Source organism: Bolinopsis microptera, chromosome 10, assembly GCF_026151205.1.
Source record: "Bolinopsis microptera isolate Bmic1 chromosome 10, MBARI_Bmic_1.0, whole genome shotgun sequence".
NCBI classification, from domain to species: Eukaryota; Metazoa; Ctenophora; class Tentaculata; order Lobata; family Bolinopsidae; genus Bolinopsis; species Bolinopsis microptera.
Genome location: NC_087081.1, coordinates 6,098,035 through 6,121,363, shown reverse-complemented (window position 1 = coordinate 6,121,363; position 23,329 = coordinate 6,098,035). Strand labels below are relative to the sequence as shown.

Below are 23,329 nucleotides of genomic sequence, written 5' to 3'. Positions count from 1 at the left end.
ATTATGATGAATTTATACGATGGCCTGAAGAATAGATAAATCGTGATCATAAAAACAGTGAATATTTTGCTTGCTGATTTAAGCTCGCAATAATATCGAGCACTAAAGCATGTCCATTGAACAGTGTATTTAAGAATCAAAACCTATAATAGCTTACTTGTAGTTGTATTCTTACCTCCATCCAAGCCAAGTTCCCCATCGATCATGATACTGACGGGAAATTCGGTGGAACTTTGCGCAAGAACTCGACGTTTGATCATGACAAACAGACAAATAATGACAAGTGAAAACATTTCCCTGTTTGTTTATTTTTAGGGTTAATTGAGCAAATCAAAAAAATCTTTTCGTAATTGTCAGAAACTAGCGAATTAAAATATACGACAAAACAACTGACGAACTAGACAAAGGGAACATTGCACAACTACTACAACTTCTGCTTGCTACTTTTGGCATGTAATTGTAATCTCTAATCATGTTCGGCGAAGATGAAAGTACATGATAAAATAACGATTAGTGTGTTCACTAGGTAACTTTGATTAATATTGAATATTTGATAATGGGATAATACGATTTCAAAATTTCTAAGTTTGAAGTCTTATCAGTATCACAGTGCTGGCAAGCACAACCGCCGCCCTTATACTCACCATACTATTTACCCCCTATACTATTTACCCCCTTTACTTTTTTGAGGCATTAAGACAGTAAGATCCACCGAAAGTAGTTCAGCAGGCATATTTTAAGTTCAAAACTTTCTAATTTAATGTCAAAGATAACGTTTCATAATATTTATATAAAATATATATAATATTAATAACAACCGACCTGTCACCAAATACCAACCATGTCCCCGAAACAGACTGTGAAGTTACTTTTCTGTATTACCAGCAGCTGGCTATGGGCCATGTGTAGGTGTGGTCTGGTATTACTCTGGTTTTTCTAAAAAAAGTAGCTGCAAGTTGACTAATGACTCGGGAAATACATAACAGACTCTTCAAACCTTCGAAATCCTAAGAATAAGTCATAATCCTCGTACTCGAACTTTATTTACTGTATTACCTTAAATTATTATAGACGATCTTCTTTTATTTTCGTGAAATTGTAAACGGTTAAATTTTACTATTTTTAAATAATTCAGTTTTGATAATTTTATTTATTGATTTATTCATTCTTGTATAGCCAAGACGAGTCCGTTAGTGTTCTCTCTGGTAATTTCATGTTTAATCCTGTTTAATCCTGTTTAATCCTGTTTATAGTCATATCACGCAACAAACCTCAGTTCATTTTTACTCACTTTATTGGGTCAGGAAGGTTGAATACTATAAATACTTCTCATTGTTTCAGGACAACCTTAATTTAAATGACCAAACACAATTCAATAAAATTTGGTTCGATCCGATTATCTAAACTATCAAATATAAAATGCGAAAATGAACCTTCATTTGAAAAAAATGAACTCGAATATTTTTCGATTTGAAAAATTCCTCGAACCAGTGGTGGTAGTAAGTCATACCAAAAAGAATTATTTAAATTGGGCACTCAGTGACTGAGCTATTATTATTAAGGCCAACGTATGGGTAGTGGGTACTGACTTTTGGTCCCACCCCCTGTATTTTATCCGCGACTGATTATTATTTTCTGGAATGCAAAATATTTCGTAACAATATATATGTTAAGAATTTCTCAGTGCCTATTATAACTTTATAATAACTGAAGTGTTTTTGCTTCTCTTTTCAATCTCAATTTGTAACAACATCGCTTTATCAATATAGTCACGCATTTCGTTTTCTATTTCACTGTCACTTTGATGGGGGTTAATACAAAATGCATTATCAAACACTTTTTGGGATTATTAGATCATCAGTGGTGGCAGGTCTTCTCGCTCTGAACCTGAAAATCGTATAGCTTGCAGCCTTGATGGCTGGAAAGGTATGTTATTAAGTTATAAGATGAAGAGAAAGCAATCCTTCGTGCAGACTCATGCAGGAATTCGTCAAATGTTTAAGTAAAGTATTAGATCATTTTAATTTGGTTATATTGGTGAAGCAGAAAATCTCAATATTATTATTATTGATCGAATATGCCAATGAGCTTATTTTCATTTTACCAATCTTTTAATTTGGGTCTCTTCACCTGGTGGCTAAAGCCCAAAAATCTTTACCCTAATTATACAGCAATAACTTTCAACAATTATAGTACAGGGAAATCCGTCTGAAAAAATCGATCTGCCGACACACAAAGCTTACAAAGGATTTTTGACGTTTTTGAGTCCTAATAGATGTCCTTTATGGCTGACCAACTTTTCCAAACTTTTCCACGTGTCTTAAGGCCACTTTTTGCCACTTTACCACTTTTTACCACCTTTCTTGTTTGTCAAATATCTTTAGTTGTGAACATCGTAGAAAGTTGCAGATTAATCGAGGGTGTTCATATTATCAGGAAGAAAAACTTTTGTGGAGACAATTTTTACCTCAGATAATCAATTAATTCAAATTGGATAATTGATCAGGCGATCTGCAATTCTAGCGATTAAATGTCTTGAGGTCACACAGTAGGGCCCCGCTGACCCCGCTGTGCGGGGGGGGGGGGGGAGCCATCTTACAGTCCGCCCTGAAGAATCGCATATTATCCTCAATAACTCACTTATAATCGGAGGGATTTCAATATATGGATTGGGCGCAACTGTCGTATCTGATCAAGCAGTTTTGACAGGGGCGCAGGAAGGGGGGAGGACAGGCGGGCGATCGCCCCCATAAAATCTGGGCAAGGGTGAAGGGGCCAAAAAGGGCCAACTTTTTTATTTAGGTTTCTAAACATTTTTGGGAAAAACACTTTTCTCCACGTTTCATGCTACCCTGTTCATTATTAGCCGAAAATATTTTTCGGTTTTTCAAAGTCCGCACCCACCCCTCAATACATAATTTTGGACTCGAGGCTTCCCCTGGTTATGCGATCTCGGAAGGCAGGCCTCCGCATTCCCCTTTGCAACACGAGCTCGGAAGCGGGAGCTCTCGATACATGAGGTACGAATCGACTTATCGAGAATGACTCGGACCGAATATTTTTTTAAGTCAAAACTTTTTCGAGTCCATCCCCTTTGCATGTACTGTAATTAATTGTGAAACTCCGAGATTTACTGAACTCCAACTACAAATGTAAGTGATTTTAGTATTCTTGAAAACAAAAATTCACGAAGTTTTTTTTTAAAAGCATTTTTCTCCATGTTTCATGCAATTAAATAACTTTTGTCGAAAAAAAATGCTGTGAAAGTTTTTGTAAAAACTACTTTTCTCCGTGTTTTAAGCTATTCCGATCATTTTGAGCCAATAAAAATATTTTAAATTTTTGCTAATAAGCTAATTGATAATTATCCAATTAATTGATTATCTGAGGTAAAAATTGTCTCTACAAAAGTTTTTCTTCCTGATAATATGAACACCCTCGATTAATCTGCAACTTTCTACGATGTTCACAACTAAAGATATTTGACAAACAAGAAAGGTGGTAAAAAGTGGTTAAGTGGCAAAAAGTGGCCTTAAGACACGTGGAAAAGTTTGGAAAAGTTGGTCAGCCATAAAGGACATCTATTAGGACTCAAAAACGTCAAAAATCCTTTGTAAGCTTTGTGTGTCGGCAGATCGATTTTTTCAGACGGATTTCCATTTTCCCTGTACTATTATACCCTTTAACAGCAATGAGCATTGGACATGTAAGCGAAAGTTTGTTGTGATTACAGAATAATCTTAGGAAGCTGAAAGCGAACGTATTTTGTATTTGATCCTATTATATGGTACAACTTCTGTCAAATATCTGGCTGCAATTTTACATCTTTTGTTGCTAACTAAAAGGACATCTATTAGGACTCATAAACGTCAAAAATCCTTTGTAAGCTTTGTGTATCGGCAAATCGATTTTTCAGACGGATTTCCCTGTACTATCATGTCATATGTCGAAATGATACGTTATTAATGATATTTCAGTGGGCGAAACTTTTACAATTCTGAGAATAAACTATGGGCGACAGTCTTAAAATTTTCTTAGAACATCTCACTGTTCTTTCTGCCAGTTAGAGTGAAATACATATTAGTACGAGGTCTTACTCTTATATTTATAATGTGCAAGGTCGAGGAATCTAATCACAACACAATTACATGACCGGTTGAAGGGGATTACTTGGTTATTTTTATTGATCACTTATTTCTACGGAAATGTTATGCTTATGGTGTACGAGGTCGAAATATTTTAGTCTTACTCAATAGTCAGGGCGATATTAGGAAGCGAATTACAGAGTTTATTTTTTTACTTTTGATTGTCGTTTGTACTAGAAAATATAATCATTGAGGATAAGACCGAGTTTGTTTGTCTATTTCTTGCTTCTCCAATCGAATTAGATGATAGCGGTGCTTTATTGAAATAATGATCCCTGGAGGTCCAGTAAAAGACGTCTTGGGTCGCAGACTGACATTAAGCATAAAATCGTTTTCGCAAATTCCACCTTGTAGATCATTTGGCTTGAAAATATGATCTTACGCGACGTAAACAGGATTTTTTGCAGCTCGGCGTCCTATATTTACGTTGTTTTATTTACGTTGTTTTATAGTTTTATTAACATTGAACACTTTTTATTTACGTTGACCACTCTGTGATTTCACAGTTTATTATTAAGCTTTCAAGCAGTAAACTATTTTGTTCTCTAGACTTTTTAAGTACACATACACTCACATTCCACATATTCACAAGCATGTGAGCTCACCTGGTCCAATGAGTGGAAAACGGATCGAGAACAAGCTCTGATGACGTCATAGTCACGTGACCTCAGGCTCATAATCACGTGACATCAGACCCAATCAATTGGTTTCTGGCGGCCTGGTCAGCTCCCTGGTACCTGATCTTGAGGTGACGTACGAAATAGGGTTGCCAATGCCATTATCAGTATAATTTTTGTATCGCGATAATCGATAACTTTTTCAAAATTATCGCGATAATATCGGTTATCGGCGATAAATTTGGCAAGATAATAAAAGTAATTTGTCTGCACTCTGCATACTTGAATTATGCTCCTATGCCCAATTCAAGTACCTGTTACATCATCATTATATGATGTGGGGTGATTCGGAATCAGCGTCCTAAAATACACCGATTCAGATCAATTTCACACCCGAAGGGCCTTTTCACAAGGATTTTCTTAAAATTTGGGCGAGCGATTTAGTAGGAGCGTCATTATATAGTTCTAGTTATATCTTACTTATAATTCAGAGAATTCCCTTTGTATCTTTGTACGACCGCCCACGTGAAAATACATGAGAAATAGGTAGCTACATAATAACCATGGTAACGAGGGTTCAGGTTGTTAACTTAAACACACGTGCACGTGCAAGGATTTGAGAGGGGCACTCTGATCGGTTTTGTGGTAATTACGTGGTGTTTAAAAACTTGACTACCAAAGAATACTATTAGCTTCCTCCATGTGACCACGGGCTTTCTAGTAGTTATATAATATCATTAATTGAATTTAACTTCCAAAAATGCAGAAATATTAAGTCTTGAATCATGAAAAATCCTTAATAAAATTAATTTCGGTAAAATTCGAACTTCGAAGATAAAAATAGAAAACTTTGATAGCATTATCGTGTGCTTTATTGCTTAATGCTATGTTATAGAATCTATTGCAATATTGGCATTACAACAAGCCCATATTTCATCGACAAATGTTCTCTAGGCCTATTGTTTCTCTACAGAGAATTAGAATTACGTATCAAGGTTTACTTCGTGATCATTCTGCATTCTTGATATACATCTGCATCTAGAATACCGGGGTCCGAGTAGAACGTTACCACCGATACGAATGATGGTGGAACCGCATGATATTGGTACTGATAATTAATCTATTAATGACGTGGTTAAACTTGATGCTTTGATGGGTCGTTTGCGACCCGGACAAGTGGGTCGTATGCGACCGCAGTTAAGACACAGCGTCTAGCTCTGTTTGTGAACATCTGATTATCACGGGCTTTTCGCTATCATTCAGGAAATCGTTGCCCGCAACTTTTGTCGCATAGCAACCGTGGCCTTCATGAAGTTTTAATAGCCCAATAAAGGCCATTAAAACTTTTAAAGGAACTTTGGAACTCTATCGACAATAACTTTTAAACGCCAGCTTTTCTGTACATCATTTTAAATTTGTTCACCGTACCCGTGCTATCCGGCCACTATAATATAAATAGTATATAATATATCTATATTATATTTTAAACTTGACGAAATTTCCCCGGCAACGGGGACATAGAAGAAAAAACACCGAAAATCGACCTCAAAATGACCCTCTGGTGAAATCAAACCCAGCTCGCAAATGGAGTTGAAACCTCGCCATTTTTAGCAGGGTTGTAGAAAAAGGATAGGAATAGGCTATAGCATTCTTAGAAGTGAGGTAAAATAACCGTTAGAATAATGTCGTTATTTTAGCAAAGGTTTACTGCGCTGTTGCGTAGCAACGTTAAAATGCACGTGCGCGAGCAAAAACATCTTAACTACGCGCGTTGTTATGCTGTATGCTACGTCATAATTTCAAAACTAGCTCACATTTACGCTCACGCTATGACTTATATTCATAACTTTAGTTGTGATTGGTATTTTTTGATGCGGTAAAAAGTATCGTTTTGGGAATCCGAATACTAACAACGCTGTCGCCATTGTTAAATAAATTCCATTATGTCTACTGTATAACAGAGCTGTATGATGAAGAGAAATTAAAACATAACTGATTTTTAAAATTTCCTCGAACAAAGCTTTCGACTAGCGGGTTTCTAGTATATATATATATACAGGGTGAGTTGAAAATAGTGTGTGGAATGTAAATGGCTCTAGTTTTTTTGACAAATGACATTTCCACTTAATTTTTGGATATTTAGGTAATGAAAATATATACATATTATAATAATACAATAAAAATTCCTAATAATTAATAATTTGCTCAACCCATCGTCCTTTATTAGCTAGGACATTTTGATAACGTGTAAGACAATTGTCTATAGCCGACTTGACTGTATTAAGGGGGCAGGGGGGGGGGTCTTCATGGAAATGTTCTCAAAATCGACTTTTTAGTTGTTTCTGATAGAGGGGAGTAATATCTGTCAGATGCTTTTAATCCCGTGGAAAAATATCGTTCCTAGCCGAAATTATTGCCAGTCAAAGGTCAGCGCGTGTGTGGCAATTGTAATGCGCGAGCGATTTTTGATCGCGTGCCCTGAAAATCGAGTCTAAAAATCTATCTTCTCCTACATATTTTGACCAATCACCCTGAAACTTTCAGGATATGTTCTAGTGATCCTTTAGAAGAGATGAGCCTGACAGAATTTTGATACAGGCCTTTAAAAAATTTTTATTCGATTTTTAAAATCTTGGACCTCGTTTTTTGATGGTTTTTCGAGGTCCACGATTTTCAAAATCAAATAAAAATTTATTTAAGGCTTATCTCAAAATTCTGTCTGGCTCATCTCTTCTAAATGATCCCTAGAACATATCCTGAAAGTTTCAGGGTGATTGCGCAAAAAATGTAGGAGAAGATATATTTTTAGACTCGATTTTCAGGGCACGCGATTTGAGAACCCCATTAGGACGAATTTACGAATTTTTGAAAAACTGCCAAAAATCATCCAAATTATGAGTAAGAATCGAATGAGATGCAACAATGAAATGTGTAACGTTTATGAACTGATAGCAATACACCTTTCAAAATTTGCTCCTTCATAAAAAAATTATCGATCTTTACATTCCACACACTATTTTCAACTCACCCTGTATATAATTATATAAATATATAATTATATAAATAATTCGAACAATTGAAACAAATCAAATTGGCGGGCAAACGATCCGTTTCATAATATGTATAAAAAACAATACCAATCATCAGTGCCAAATAGAATAATGAATTGTAGCGCTATGACATGTTGCTCCTTTATAAAATATTTTTATCGATCATGAAACATTTTCAAAATTATCAAAATTTACAAAATTCCAAAAAACAGCTTATTGTGTCCGTCCCAATTTTAAAATTGTCTATGAGTATGAAGTAAGGTAGTAAGATATCTTTGGCTTTTAAAGTTGTAAACTGCGTTGGCCTTCGTGTAGTGGTAGAGGAAAATTCTTTACTGAGTTCCGTGAAGCTGGTAGAATTAGGATCCGTATTTGAGTGTTAATTGTTGATTCTGGTTATCAAACGAGAGTGCTCAAAAACGACAAGTCGAAGGAGCATAACTAATAAATAGTTGTTGTTTGGTTTCCCAAAGAGAGTGCTCGACTGCAGTTAAGCAGGAGCATTAACTGCAACATGTCATAGCGCTACAATTCATTATTCTATTTGGCACTGATGATTGGTATTGTTTTTTATACATATCATGAAACGGATCGTTTGCCCGCCAATTTGATTTGTTTCAATTGTTCGAATTATAATGCTCCTGCTTAACTGCAGTCGAGCACTCTCTTTGGGAAACCAAACAACAACTATTTATTAGTTATGCTCCTTCGACTCGTCGTTGTTGAGCACTCTCGTTTGATAACCAGAATCAACAATTAACACTCAAATACGGATCCTAATTCTACCAGCTTCACGGAACTCAGTAAAGAATTTTCCTCTACCACTACACGAAGGCCAACGCAGTTTACAACTTTAAAAGCCAAAGATATCTTACTACCTTACTTCATACTCATAGACAATTTTAAAATTGGGACGGACACAATAAACTGTTTTTTGGAATTTTGTAAATTTTGATAATTTTGAAAATGTTTCATGATCGATAAAAATATTTTATAAAGGAGCAACATGTCATAGCGCTACAATTCATTATTCTATTTGGCACTGATGATTGGTATTGTTTTTTATACATATCATGAAACGGATCGTTTGCCCGCCAATTTGATTTGTTTCAATTGTTCGAATTATAATGCTCCTGCTTAACTGCAGTCGAGCACTCTCTTTGGGAAACCAAACAACAACTATTTATTATTAATTATATAAATATATATTTCTTTCAACAGTTCATATCCGAGCGTACTAAATCACTTTACAGTCGATCTTCGAGATTGTTCTAAAAGGGCCCCCGACAGTTGAAACCAACTTCAATCGATGTATTTTCGGACGCTGATTCCAAATCACCCCCATTACATAGGTTTAAAATGCTCCCCTGACGAGATATAGGCGAAAAACTGTCTCGATCACGTGATATGACCGTATAAGGAAGTTAGTCTAATTTCTCGTTAGGGTTAGGGTTTCAGCATATGCTTGACGGATGTTACTCGTCTAAATTTCTTCGAAGTAGCGCGCGCCGCTTTCTTCTCGAAATGTGGCCCGACGGCAAGTGCTACGAAGTAGCGCGCGCCGGGCCAGATCATTAACAATGGTCAAAGCATATGCTATTGTTAAGGATTGGGTTAGGGTTAGGGTTGGGATCAGATAAGAGGGTAAGGGTTTCGAATAGTCGTTCAGGACCAGCTAAAGAACGGGTTGAAAAAGTAACGTGACAGTCGAGTGTAGAGTGATTAATTATCATCCGTTCATATCATTATCCTTATTCGTCACCATTTATTAAATGTTGGTTATTCTTCACTGACACTATGACTATGCAATATTCATTCATTTCTCCAGTGTTATTCCTTGTTGTAGGTTTATAACCTACCATATAATTATATACCATGAAGACGCGCGCCGAGTTGAACTCGTTTAACTTTAATATTTTTACTGGGCCGCGCTCAGCCTGTCATTCCGCCGGATAACATAATAGCCTGAGGTCCCCAGGTATGAGGTAATAATATTTGAAACAAATATTTATTATTTTACGAGTAATAATATCACTATCACCCGTTAATATTCCTTGTTGATTGTTTACATACATTTCTTATATGTTACATCATTTTCCTTTCGGATCTCTTTACTAAAAATACAGTTGGATTTCCCTACTGTAATTACAGTCCAATTCTATCGGGCACTCTCTTGTATTCTACTAGTACTATCATGGCTCTTTATTCAGTTATTCTTCAGGCGATCGCATATATTGCTGCATGTTCCTTTGACTGTTTAACACACTTCTGAAAACGGATCACTTCTTTTCCTACCATTTCATATTTTGTTTAAACCTCCCTGTCCAGCTGTGATGGCACATTATTGTGCGAATTTATTCTATTCACTCGATTCAGGATTTAAACATTTTCAGTTTAAATCTTTTAATGGATTGCACCTTTATTTTAATATCTCTGAACCTTCTAATTCTATCATGGGAACCCTCTTTGGGACTACAGATACGTATCTTCTTTCACACGCAGATTCAATTGTGCAAATTCACTCTGCCATCTTAAGAGGCACTCATTCTCACAGCGTCCTTTCATTTCATACATTCTTTTGATCCATTTATATCTTTTATATAGGCTATATAAGTTTTCATTTAATCCATTCGCCGTATAGCTCACATTCTAACACCAGTCCACTTTAGTTATATCGCGGAAAATTCCTGTTTTGTCCCTAGTTCACAGGTTCATGTTCACTGTAACAGAGCACCAGAGCCTATAATTATGTTCTACTTCTACTAAAACTGGATATCGGCCAAATTGAAATTTTTCACCTATTATGTTCACTTCGCTTGTTTAACTGCCTCCATTATTTTTCCTTTCATCTTATCAACTCATCCAACTTTTAACCTGCCACACGACACGATTTAAGAGGAGAAATACGTATCGTACCGGGGGTTAAATACGTATGATACAAGCAGTCGGTTTTAAAAACGTACGATACAAGCCGAATTTTATTCTCGAAAAATACCAAATTTCCAGGATGTCGTTTTCCCCCGAAATATTTATTTTTCGGTAAAACGTAAATGAATGATTAAATTAACGCTCAGATAGTACCTTATCGGACCTTATTTGGACGGACATTATTTGAACGGACATAGTTATGAACGGACATTAATATGAACGCTAGACGGCAATCAAACCATCAAAAACCCTAATTTTTTCATCTTTTTTTAACGTTTTTTTTATTTTAGCTTTATATGTGATCCACGAATCCACGAGCAGAGACATCATTTTTACTTCTTAATTTATAGCTTCTATGTACAGAGTTGTCATTGTCATGTGAACTCTACCCCATGGATCTAGTCCATTTCTATGTCAATTATATTCACATCACTTATATGATAAAGAAAAATAATAATAATAATTATGCGTCACTAATTGGTGACGTGATCTGACCCTTTTTGGGGGCCGGATCAGTTTTCTGACCCAAAGTCTCCCGGTGATCAACCGAGGGAGGACCGGAGGGGTCCAATATCTTACTAAGGCCAAGGAATAATAATTTTAGTGCCCAAAATTTGGACTGTCAGTAAAATGGCACGGATATATACACATATATATATCGTCTCGCTTTATATATAGTAAGATTATTATATATATATTTATTTATCCATGCCATTTTACTGACACCACGGCATCAACTTTAACACGACTTTCCGCAAAAACCGTAAAAGATATACAACTGAAACTTTTTTGACTGGGTCAAATGCTTTAATGGCCTTCAAATCAGCATGAAAAAATAAAAAATTGGCCAAGAAATAGGAGTTTTAGAGCCCAAAATTTGGACCCCCAAGTGGTGTCAAAAACGCGAATTAAATAGGTAATAATTATTTTAGTCTCTTGAGTCTTGACACCACTTTAGGGTTAGACGGGTTCCTGCTAGTGTATCCATGGATCACATCACTAATTAATTGTCATCAATTGTTGATTTGATCTAACCCCTCTTGGGGTCGTTTTTATTCTTGTACACCAATTTAATTATTAATTATCCGATTTACTGTTTGAATTTACAGCTACTCAATTATATATGAACGGCTGTAAAACACTTTATTTTTTATAGTATTGCAGACGTAAAAGCATGATTGATTGGGTCAAAATTTTGAAAATGTCAACGCTGATGTCAACGCTGATTCTGTTTATCTCCCTCATCCCTCTCAATTCCGGAGACGACAGCGAGGGTAAGTTGAATACGTACAAATTTAAATACGTGTAAATAACTATGTGCGGAGAAAGTGCAATTATTTTGTAATTTTATAGTGCGCCTGTACACATGGCAACATTAATTTCCAGACGGTTTTAGTCCGTAATTGGGTTTAAAGCCCAACCGATTACATTGAGAAGGTCGATCGTCTTGGTAGCTAAGTCAATGATTTTTTCTAGTGATCTTGGTGTCGTCAGCAAAGACCTTTACCAGAGTGGTAACCTTAATGTATCAAGTTGGTCGTCAATATAATACTATAATAGGATGAATAGGATGAAAACAACAACAATGGCGAACCTAGCAAGCTAGGATCAAGGGGCCGATCTCCTTTTCTTTATGCGGTGCGGCCACGGTCCTTTTGGTACAGATTTCCCTGCAGCATAGTCGGGACGCAACCCCAGGCAAATAGTAAATACACTCGTGTTATTTTCGCAGCTTTAATGAGAGTCACTACCATTCACACCATGGATTGGTGAGTGACGGCTGCCCATCAATTTTGAAATCTTGGCCCAACTGGGATTCGAACTCGCAACGTCATAGGGCCAGTAGACAAGCAGATTAACCAACTAAGCCACTGAGCCACTAAGGATGTATAGGATAGGTATTGGGTCCCAATACTGTTCATTGGGTTGCCCCACTGATTAATAGCTAAAAGGATGATTTTGTCCCTTCCACAACCACAGTTTGCAGGCGCTCTGTCAGGAATTCAGTCAGCCATTGCAGTGTCTTTCTTTTTATTCCGTAGCGATTTGCCTTTGCAAGTAGTATTTGTTGATCAACCTTATCAAACAGTCAAACGATTTGGCGTTATCATGTATCATAAAATATCACATCAACCTCGTTACCGCCATTGAGATTTTTCAGGATATTAGTCTTAAACAGCCTCGTTTCTTGCGGAATCCATGCTGATTGGGAGAAAGCTGTTTGATTCCATATGTTCCAAAAGATGCTTCTGACCACTCTCTCAAATATGTATCTTAATGATGTAAGAGGTTATCGAGACACGGCGGTAGTTAGCAGCACATTTTCAGTCTCCTTTCTTGAAGAGAAGCGTGATGTACTGTGCCTTCATGCTAGATGGTATGTCTCCGTTATCAAATGAGCCTTTCCAGAGGTTTTGCTGCGATAGAACCAGCTCCACTCGATTGTGGAGAAGATTACAAATGGGCTGATGGTAGTAAATGTTTGGACAATTCTTTTGATTGTGACGGGAAAGTTCATTGTGATGATGGCTCAAATGAATCAGATTGTGAAGGCAATTGATCGATACTTTTTTTGAATTTTCTATTAAATTTGACTCTAAAACTTAAGATTTTTTAATTTAATTGTTGTGGTTGCTCTAAAATAAAGTCCCGATAAGGCAGTATTCTATTTTATCCTTATACAGTTGATGTGAGCACACACTCTCTCTCTGTTCTGGTGAACGGTTTCTGGCCTCCTACTTTAAGAGAGAGAGGTTTTATCGCCGTGCCCACAGAATGCGACTCCTGCTAGCTGCACGCCAGGACTCCCAAAGTATATACGAAATCATAAATTAATAAATATCAATGCAACAGACCTCTGGAGTCTTGAAGATGTCACTACCTGTCTCAGAACAAACCCACTTCCGTTGTAGTACTTCTGCGGGCAGACAAGGGACTTCCGAGCAAGGTCAAAGCCTGGGAGATATGTCTCTATGCGGAGATGGGCCTAGGTTGAGTTCCTAGTGTGTGATTTAGCGAAAGTTCCTGGTGAAGAATCCAAGGATGTTACCTAGAAGAGTTTTCCATATCCAGTCGTGTCGACTGTTCCACAAATTTGAAGATATGGTTGAGTTTACTGTTGTTAAGATCCTCCGTAGGGGTTTACCGATTATCCTCATTCTGAGCGTCATGAGCTGGATGTACTTGCAGAGGAGGTGCTGGGATGTTTCTGCTTTTCCTGAAAAGTGTTCACAATCTTGAATCTCGAAGTTGATGTTGTTCGCCACGTTCTGAAAGTAAACTAGTGGGCTGTGACCTATCCTGACAGAGGCCATGTTAAATAAAAGTTCCTGCATTTATATTTGTGGAGGAACATCTCAAGTGTGATTTTTCTTTGTCACTGAGTGTGGCCTAATTGGGAGGAAGGGTTCTGGTCCTATGGGGATGTTGTTGGATTGATCGTCCCTTGCGAATTCGTCCATTAGTTCTTTACCGTATACTCCTTCATGTCCTGGAACATCTAAGTTCTACTCGATGTGAATACTTAGTGAGTTGAGTTGGTCTGAGATGTTCAGAACGAGCCTGGAGTTAAAACTAGTGCTGTTAAGCGCTTTAAATGCAGCCTGGGAATCTGAGAGGAATTAATGATTGATGGGGATCCTAAGTTATCATTAGTCCAGATACTTGCCATGTGTAACGCAAATAGCGGGTGCGATTTCCTCAATGAACCTGAAGGAGGATTGTCTGTCCTGTATTGTTACCATGTAACGTCGAGCTAATAAATTGAATCCAAAGTTTGAGTAATGCATTCGTTAAAAGATGTATGTCCTATTTGCATCCCCGAAGCATTGCATTGTTTTTATTCCTGGTCCGGTTAGCTTTGCGTCTCAGAATTAAAGAGGTCCGCTATGCTTTAGTGACCTATGCTGTCCACCAGGGTTCTGTAGATCTAAGGGTTCTCCGTGTAATGGGACAGGCTGTGATAAAGCATCTCATCAGGATGTCCGAGATGAACTGTTTTCGAGCGTTGAGATCTTCCGCTGTAGAAACTGATTAGAACCAGTAAGGGTGTCAGTCAAACTCTGCTGCTACTAGATTATTGTAGAGCGTCCAGTCACACTTCAATGAAGAGTGTGGCAAAGCTAACCCGGTCCCCTAACCCTATGTTAAATGTGATGGCCTGAAGATGAGCCCTTAGCTGTCTAGTTGAGAAGACCTGAAAAGTGGTTACTGGAGGAAGAAGTGCCAGGAATTCTCGCAATCAGTGTGTCCTCGTAGTCAGAGTGAGAGAGTTGAAATCCCTAACTCCGTCTTATCACGGGCCTGTGTCTAGCGTGTGTTAGCCCTTATGCATTAGCTGTCTTAATTGGATCGGTCAGTATATTTTCAGTCCTGGGAGACTTCAAATTTTGTGTAGCTAAGTAAGTGTGCTCACATCAACTGTATTAGATTTTATTGTTATGCAGTTGATGTGAGCACACTTACTTAGCTACACAAAATTTGAAGTCTCCCAGGACTGACAATATATTGAACGATCCAATTGTTTCACCTTTAACTTCTCACGATTAAATATGGCTGATACACCGACAGATAGGGTTGTCCATTATCGAACCAATAAAAAATTCTTTACAATGAATTAAAGTGTATACAATATGTATTGTATATTTCTCCACCGAGCAATCCGGGTTGTATAAAATATTCACAAAAGTTTATTATAATTCTGTAATGATCCATAATTCAATAATGATAAACTTCTCTTAAGACCCAACAGATATCTCTTGTCGGGAAGAACAGTTCACATGCGCTGATCGTAAAAGATGTTTGGAAAATTCTTTTGTTTGTGACGGAGAAGTTCAGTGTGATGATGGCTCAGACGAATCAGATTGTGAAGGTAATTGATCGATACTTGTTTTGTAAATTTTCTATTAAATGTTACCCAAAAAACTTACGATTTTTTAATTTTATTGTTGTTCTGGTTGCCACATCTTATACCTTTCAATATAGAAGAGGTGGGTTCGAATCTTTTAGTTACCCTTATCCTTTCACTGGGTGAAGTTCGTTGATCTTCCAAATTAGCCCTGGCTCACAAAGCTTCTGGGTTTAAATCATGGTAATTGGTTCTTTTTTAGAGACTTGTGACCCTGAGGAGGCAGAAGTAGTAATTCCTGGAGGAAATTTTGTCTCGGAAAGGGAAGAAGGCGAGAACTATAAGGATGGAGACAAAGTGAATTATATCTGTAACGACAACTTTGCTATGGAAGGGAATCCTTTTGTGGTCTGCAGTGCAGGAGGCAAATTCAACAGCCAACCTCCTAAGTGTACAGGTTTGAAAATCCAGGAGGAAAGTTTGTAATTTTGCATAAATAATTAATTACAACATTACAAATTGATTAAATTTATCTAATAACATATCTAAGGCTGTGTTTCATTTTTAATGAAAAACACGAACAGTAATTCAAAAATATAAATTTAAGGATGAAACAAAACATAACAATCAATTACCATCCCAACCTTAAAATGTTCAGCTGTCAACACCGACTGCGACGAGTTTACGGTAGAAAATGGAAAACTCAGTATCAAGCATCCCTACTTGACTAATGATGTAAGTACTTAAGGGGCCATCTACTAAGGACGTCCGGCAAATATAGGGAGGGGGCTGGGGGTGGTTTTGGAATTTCGGAAAAATCCGGATAGGGGTAGGTATTTTTCTCTTAGATAGAACTAGATATTAAGAATTTGGTAAATTTTTTGTATGACTATTTCCATTATTGAGACGTTTTTAATATTTAATTTAGGAGGGTTTTTGTCATTTTTATAGGACTGGTTCACAGTGTCAACAAATTCCAGATTTATATATTTTTAAACTGATATTTGATAAATGATTAAAAGAACAAATTTTAAAGTTGTCATACTAAAGCTCCTTTAGGTCCAAAAATATACCCATTATGCTCACTTAAAAGCAACTCTAAATCAGTAGGCTGTCACTCTATTAATGCTTTAATGCACCACACCGCTACTTCCACTCCTAATAGTTATACAATAAATTCTACAATCCTAATTTTGTATCGTGATGGAGACCGGTGTCCATACAAAACTTTTACAAGGTTGCCGTTTGGTGTGAGCAATAGCGAACAGCACGCACACTATAGCGCAAGGAGGATAAATATTGAGGAGAACACCAAGTCATAAAACGATATTATATTACTTTATATGGCAGTGTTAGTGTTACCTTGGTAACATGCCCATATATGGGTGTCCCCCAACCCGTTTATTCCCCGGCTAATTTTATTCTCATTAGAAACTATCTACCCATGAGTACTCATCAGTAGGAAAATTTGATTGTACGTGAAAAATGAAAAGGACGTGCCAGGTACCTATGATATCGATCTTAATTCATCCGTGATAATTGTGACGTATAATTATAAATATAGTTGCACTATAAATTATAAAACCCAATTCTCTCCAGGAAGTACAAGTAACTTGTGGAACAGACTACTTTCCGGATGGAACAAACCCGATAAGGTGTGTGGAGAATGGTTGGGAAAATGACGCGCCTGTTTGTGTTACAGATGGTAAGGATGGGAAATATTAATGGAATATAATATCTCATGCAAATGCGACGTTTCCTTTTCCTCGTATATCTGTATATGATATAAAACACCGTGTTGTACCCCAAGACATTTCTTATAAACATTCCAATATTATTTTCAGATGGTAGTCAATGTGTACCGTTAAGTCCCCCCAAGAACGGGGATTTTACCTGCTCGGGACTTGATGAGGGTAAAGCTGTAGCTGGGAGCAAGTGTAGCGTTTTCTGTAAAGAAAGTTTCTTAGCTGTTGAAGATGCAGTTGAGGTAACTACTACGGACTGTAAGATTAAACTGTCAATTAGCGCTAATATGTATCTGAAAAGCAGTCAATGTTTTGGTTTGTTCGACCAACAAAGCCCAATTTTGCATTTCGGGTGATTTATGTTTGCTTTCATGAAACCATTTCAGGAAACCACGTGCGAGGCCGATAGTTTCACGTGGACACATCAGAATTCAGACAATCCTCTTGCAGAACTCCAGCCTTGCATGGGTATTTAATGGGTATTCAATGGGTATTTAATGGTTATTTAATGGGTATTTAATGGGTATTTAATGGGTATTTAATGGGTATTCATTGGGTATTTAATGGGTATTTATTGGGTATTTAATGGGTATTTAATAGCCTGGGTATTTAATGGGTATTTAATGGGTATTTAATGGGTATTTAATGGGTATTTAATGGGTATTTAATGGGCATTTAATGGGTATTTAATGGGTATTTAATAGGTATTTAATGGATATTTAATAGGTATTTAATGGGTATTTAATGGGTATTTAATGGGTATTTAATGGGTATTTAATGGGTATTTAATGGGTATTTAATGGGTATTTAATGGGTATTTAATGGGTATTTAATGGGTATTTAATGCGTATTTAATGGGTATTTAATGGGTATTTAATTGGTATTTAATGGGTATTTAATGGGTATTTAATGGATATTTAATGGGTATTTAATGGGTATTTAAAAATTTATTAAGGAATTTAGAAATTGATAAAATACAGGTCTGGCTTTGATAATATGTGTTTAAAATAAACCACATTTAACAAAAACGTTACCAACAAAGTATTTAATAGTTCTATTCTCGAGATTGGTTGGTCATACTCATTGGTCACGGGAATTTTGTCAGGAGTAACAAGTTTAATCTCAATAACCATAAATGTTATAAATCCAATTTTCAGCAATGATTGCACCAGAAGAAAAGATGTTAAGCAACGAAGTAACGATCAAGAGTATTTACTGTCAGACTGAAGATGAGGTAAGAACATTTTTATGACTTTATGAGAGAAGTAATCTCAATCAGATCACCACAGCTTTAGCTCAATGAGTGAATAAAAAATAATATCATGGTTTCTTAAAAAGGAACGTCGAAAGATTAATCATACCTGTTATATAATTGTGGCACTTAGTGGCATGTCAACTGATGAAACTTTTTCAGAAAAAGGCAATAACTGAAACTTTAAAAAAGTTCCTCCAAGAAACGCTTCTTATCTCCTGCTTGGGATCAGGAGTTTGCCAGGTTAGTTAATACACTTTGAAGCTTTGAAGGTACAATAACCTGAGGTACACCGTACTGGGGTACACCATACTGGGGTACACCGTACTGGGGAACACCGTACTGGGGTACACCGTACTGGGGTACACCGTACTGGGGTACACCGTACTGGGGTACACCGTACTGGGGTACACCGTACTGGGGTACACCGTACTGGGGTACACCGTACTGGGGTACACCGTACTGGGGTACACCGTACTGGGGTACACCGTACTGGGGTACACCGTACTGGGGTACACCGTACTGGGGTACACCGTACTGGGGTACACCGTACTGGGGAACACCGTACATGGGTACACCGTACTGGGGTACACCGTACTGGGGTACACCGTACTGGGGTACACCGTACTGGGGTACACCGTACTGGGGTACACCGTACTGGGGTTCACCGTACTGGGGTACACCGTACTGGGGTACACCGTACTGGGGTACACCGTACTGGGGTACACCGTACTGGGGTACACCGTACTGGGGTACACCGTACTGGGGTACACCGTACTGGGGTACACCGTACTGGGGTACACCGTACTGGGGTACACCGTACTGGGGTACACCGTACATGGGTACACCGTACTGAGGTACACCGTACTGAGGTACACCGTACTGGGGTACACCGTACTGGGGTACACCGTACTGGGGAACACCGTACTGGGGAACACCGTACTGGGGTACACCGTACTGGGGTACACCGTACTGGGGTACACCGTACTGGGGAACACCGTACTGGGGTACACCGTGCTGGGGTACACCGTACTGGGGTACACCGTACTGGGGTACACCGTACTGGGGTACACTGTAATGGGGTACACCGTACTGAGGTACACCGTACTGGGGTACACCGTACTGGGGTACACCGTACTGGGGAACACCGTACTGGGGAACACCGTACTGGGGTACACCGTACTGGGGAACACCGTACTGGGGTACACCGTAATGGAGTATACCGTACTGAAGTTTACCGCACTGAGATACACCGTACTGTTGTTCACCGATGAATAAAATAGCGTTCTACAGAATTATTAAATCCCAATTTTATAACCCTTTCATTTCAAGGTTAATGATGTGCTTTGTACGCCGGGCAATGATGATATCGTGCTAAATTTTGACGTGGTGCAAACTAGTGATATGCTGAACTTGGAAGTGCTGGAGGAAGCTAAAACGAAAATAACAAATAGTGTGACGTCTGAAACCTTCACTCTGACGTTAGCTTTTTCAATTATTTCTCCTATAGAGAATCAAAAATAGTGAAAGAGCATTTTTCATTTTGCCCCTGTTTGTTGATGTTTTGTCTTTGATGAATAAAATTGTACTATACATTTCCTTCTATTGTGTTTGTTTAATCTCCACTTATTGGATATTAATTAAATGCTAATTACAAATGCCAATTGGATACTTATTATTTCAGAATTGACGATGGAAAGAGGAGGAGAAGGAGGTCGGTCACTATGTCAGCTGACAAAGATTTTCTGAAGGTTGAAGAAAAGGTGACATGCGGACCTGGGGAGGTAACCAAGGATGGAGTCTGTGGTACGTTTAACTATTATTAGAAATTAGAAAATAATTATAAATTAGAATCTATTTTAGGCTCCTCGATTTTTTTTTCTTCATTAAACTGTTAAAGTGCTAAAAGAATGCATCGTTATTTGTTGCATCTTAAAAGTACACTTATTTATGATTAAGTTAAGGAGACAGATGTTTGAAGTCCTCTACTACTCTCGTTAAAATGATTGCCGAGTTAATTATTTTATGAAACAAATTATTTGCTTCATCTCACTTCAAGGAATATAGTCGATAGATAAGAATTCTTTGCTAAACAAATTCCCTCATTTGAAATCCCCCTTCACCTCCACCAGTAAAATGTCCCGCTGGTTACAAGACTGTCGACGGAGCATGTGTAGCATGTGAGATAGCAACATACAACGCAGCTGAGGGAGCTTCAGATTGTATAGCGTGTGATGGAGATAAGACTACATACGGTATAGGGTCTACTAAAGTTGACCAATGCTTTGATCTCTGCACCGTGCCTGAAGTAAGTTATCTGACTATATAACAATAGTATCTTTATTTACAGATCTTCACGTTAGGAGCAAAAACAATTCTTTAACATACAAATTATCGGGGATATCAGGCAATTTGTAAAAATGCGCTATGAGGCTGCCACACTCTACTCGAATGAACATGAGGTCTGAATAATGTTTCATTCTAGAGGCCATAACCATAAAAAAAAACTTTGGGTTAAGATGAGACCTTTGTTCTCTTTAGGCTTTTAGGGTAAAGATTTCAGCAAAGGCCAAAGTCTGATTTTTGGCTGAGTTTAGAATTGGACGAGTTTTTAGTTAAGATAATATTTAATAATTAAAAACCTTCCTTCCTCAGATACCAGGAGGCTCACTGAACAAGGAAGTAGGTTTCAAAGTGGAGCCCGACTACATTCTGGTTCTAACGTGTGATGATGGCGAGACATGGAGGTCAAGTGTGGTACCTACTCAGCAAGTACACACTTTTGTACAGTTCCCGGTGGTCGGAGAGATTATTCCGATGCTGCCATTCACAAAACCGCAACGATTATTTTCATTGCTTCTCTGTTATGTCTCTTAGCATAAGTTTCTAAAACTAATTCTTCTACTTCGTAGTGGGCTCTGGTCATTGTCATTATAACTTTAAGATAGAGCATGACCACTGTAAGACCACTGTACTTACCCCGTTAAGACCACTACTATTCTTTTTATTGATCCTTTTCTATATCAATATGACGTCTTAACAATAACATAATTTTCTAAGACCACTACAATTATTTTCATTCCTCTTTTTTGAGTTTTTTAAATATGATTTTATAAGACCACTACAATTCTTCGCATTCATTTTTTCTATGTGTTTTAAACCTACGTTTTAAGGGTTCTTGTGCACTGTGACTGTTCGAACAGAAGGACGGAGCAGCATTATCAGGATAGTTATCAAGAGAGGTATGGGGTCGTTCAGATATTACGTAGTCAGTCGAGGGGGGGGGGGGGCTGGGTGTTGATTACGGTTGATTACGGAGGGGGGAGCGGAGGGGGTACAAATTGTAATTAAAATATTGATTACGTAATATGTAAACGACCCCTATCACTTTTGCAACAAATATGAACGATCATGGACTACTTAAAGCATGAGCACGAATAGTCTATTAAATTGTAGACATCTATATATTAATTAGAACTTTGTTACAACCCCGTTTTTTATCTTTCAGTGAATTATGATATAAATAATATGTACATAGTAATGTATTGTTAATTGTTACTATAAGTTATTGTATCATTTATTCACTATTATACAAGATGTCCCAGTTTGAAGTTAAATTACAAATCATGCACTATGATTCTCCAGAATCTGTGTTTAACATTTTAGGGAAAAATTATATTAGGAACCTGTTCATTTGGCACATGTGTTACAAAATCTCCTCCCAATAAATTAAAGGATAATTCAGTTTTCACTGGAACTGGAAGGCGATATAATTTATAGTTTTTGCCATTTTTGCGGCCATGAAAGATCGAATCTGACCTTGAATTTGAAGTTGAACTCTTATACAACTACAAGGTTTAAATAACACTAACTATAAGGTTTACACTTTACACTTACAATATAATATTACAGGTATGTGATTCAAGCTCGGTTAGGCAATATTCAATGCAGTGGCACAACGTTACCTGGGGACACCGGCTATTATATTTATGTTCATAATAATTTAAATCATGGCGATTCGCGGCGGAATGACAGGCTGAGCGCCGCCTAGTAAGCGTAACGTTGCCAAGAAACGCGAACGTACGATCTTGCGATAGGGATTGATTATCGATGCAAGTAGAATTACTTTAAACAACATTAATACTAATAGTATCCAATCAAATTACCGGACAAATTCCCCAAATAATGCTTTCTCTATGAATTTAATAATAGGCAGTGCGCCATCGACAATAAGACGCGCGCGCTGACCATTGAATGGTTTTTAAGCTTTTATTTCGGCCAGCACATTATTTTGGAAACAATCGAAAAGTTATAATACTTCCCATATAACAATTTTGTTGAAATTTGGTTAGCTTACGTAAACACTTATATTTTACTGAACCTAATTAAAATTTAGTTTGAGCAATTTTGATGGTCAGAATTTGAGTTATCAACGAATTTATACCTATTTTGTCATTTTTAGACCTCTTAATCAAGGCCAATCTCTCCCAACTAAATTAGTTTCGGTAGTTAAGTATGATTGGAAGGTTCTGACAAATTTTCAGCATGATTCATGTTCAGGAACCGAAGATATGACAGAATAATACGACAAAAATCAACGAATTTCGTCAAATTACGCGACTTTTACACCGAATTTTGCTCCAAAAGCCGCGCACCATCAAATATGGCACCTAGGCGAAACTCACTGATCATTCCAAAAAGGTATAATAAATTTGGTACTGTGAAAATTCTCACAGTCTTTAGAAA

The 23,329-nt window shown here is 37.4% G+C and overlaps 1 protein-coding gene across 1 annotated transcript in view; it reads left to right on the top strand.

Annotated features, from left to right (window-relative positions):
* Positions 1-21,531, top strand: part of LOC134821552 (low-density lipoprotein receptor-related protein 1B-like) — a 108,349-nt gene extending 86,818 nt beyond the window's left edge. The window contains exons 9-21 of the mRNA XM_063832258.1: positions 15,482-15,610; positions 15,849-16,043; positions 16,245-16,321; positions 17,186-17,291; positions 17,431-17,573; positions 17,718-17,799; positions 18,489-18,565; positions 18,746-18,826; positions 19,916-20,064; positions 20,268-20,389; positions 20,716-20,891; positions 21,239-21,340; positions 21,496-21,531. Of these exons, the coding sequence (XP_063688328.1) occupies positions 15,482-15,610; positions 15,849-16,043; positions 16,245-16,321; positions 17,186-17,291; positions 17,431-17,573; positions 17,718-17,799; positions 18,489-18,565; positions 18,746-18,826; positions 19,916-20,064; positions 20,268-20,389; positions 20,716-20,891; positions 21,239-21,340; positions 21,496-21,531 (1,475 nt within the window). The remainder of the gene's footprint in view (positions 1-15,481; positions 15,611-15,848; positions 16,044-16,244; positions 16,322-17,185; positions 17,292-17,430; positions 17,574-17,717; positions 17,800-18,488; positions 18,566-18,745; positions 18,827-19,915; positions 20,065-20,267; positions 20,390-20,715; positions 20,892-21,238; positions 21,341-21,495) is intronic.
* The last annotated feature ends 1,798 nt before the right edge of the window (positions 21,532-23,329 follow it).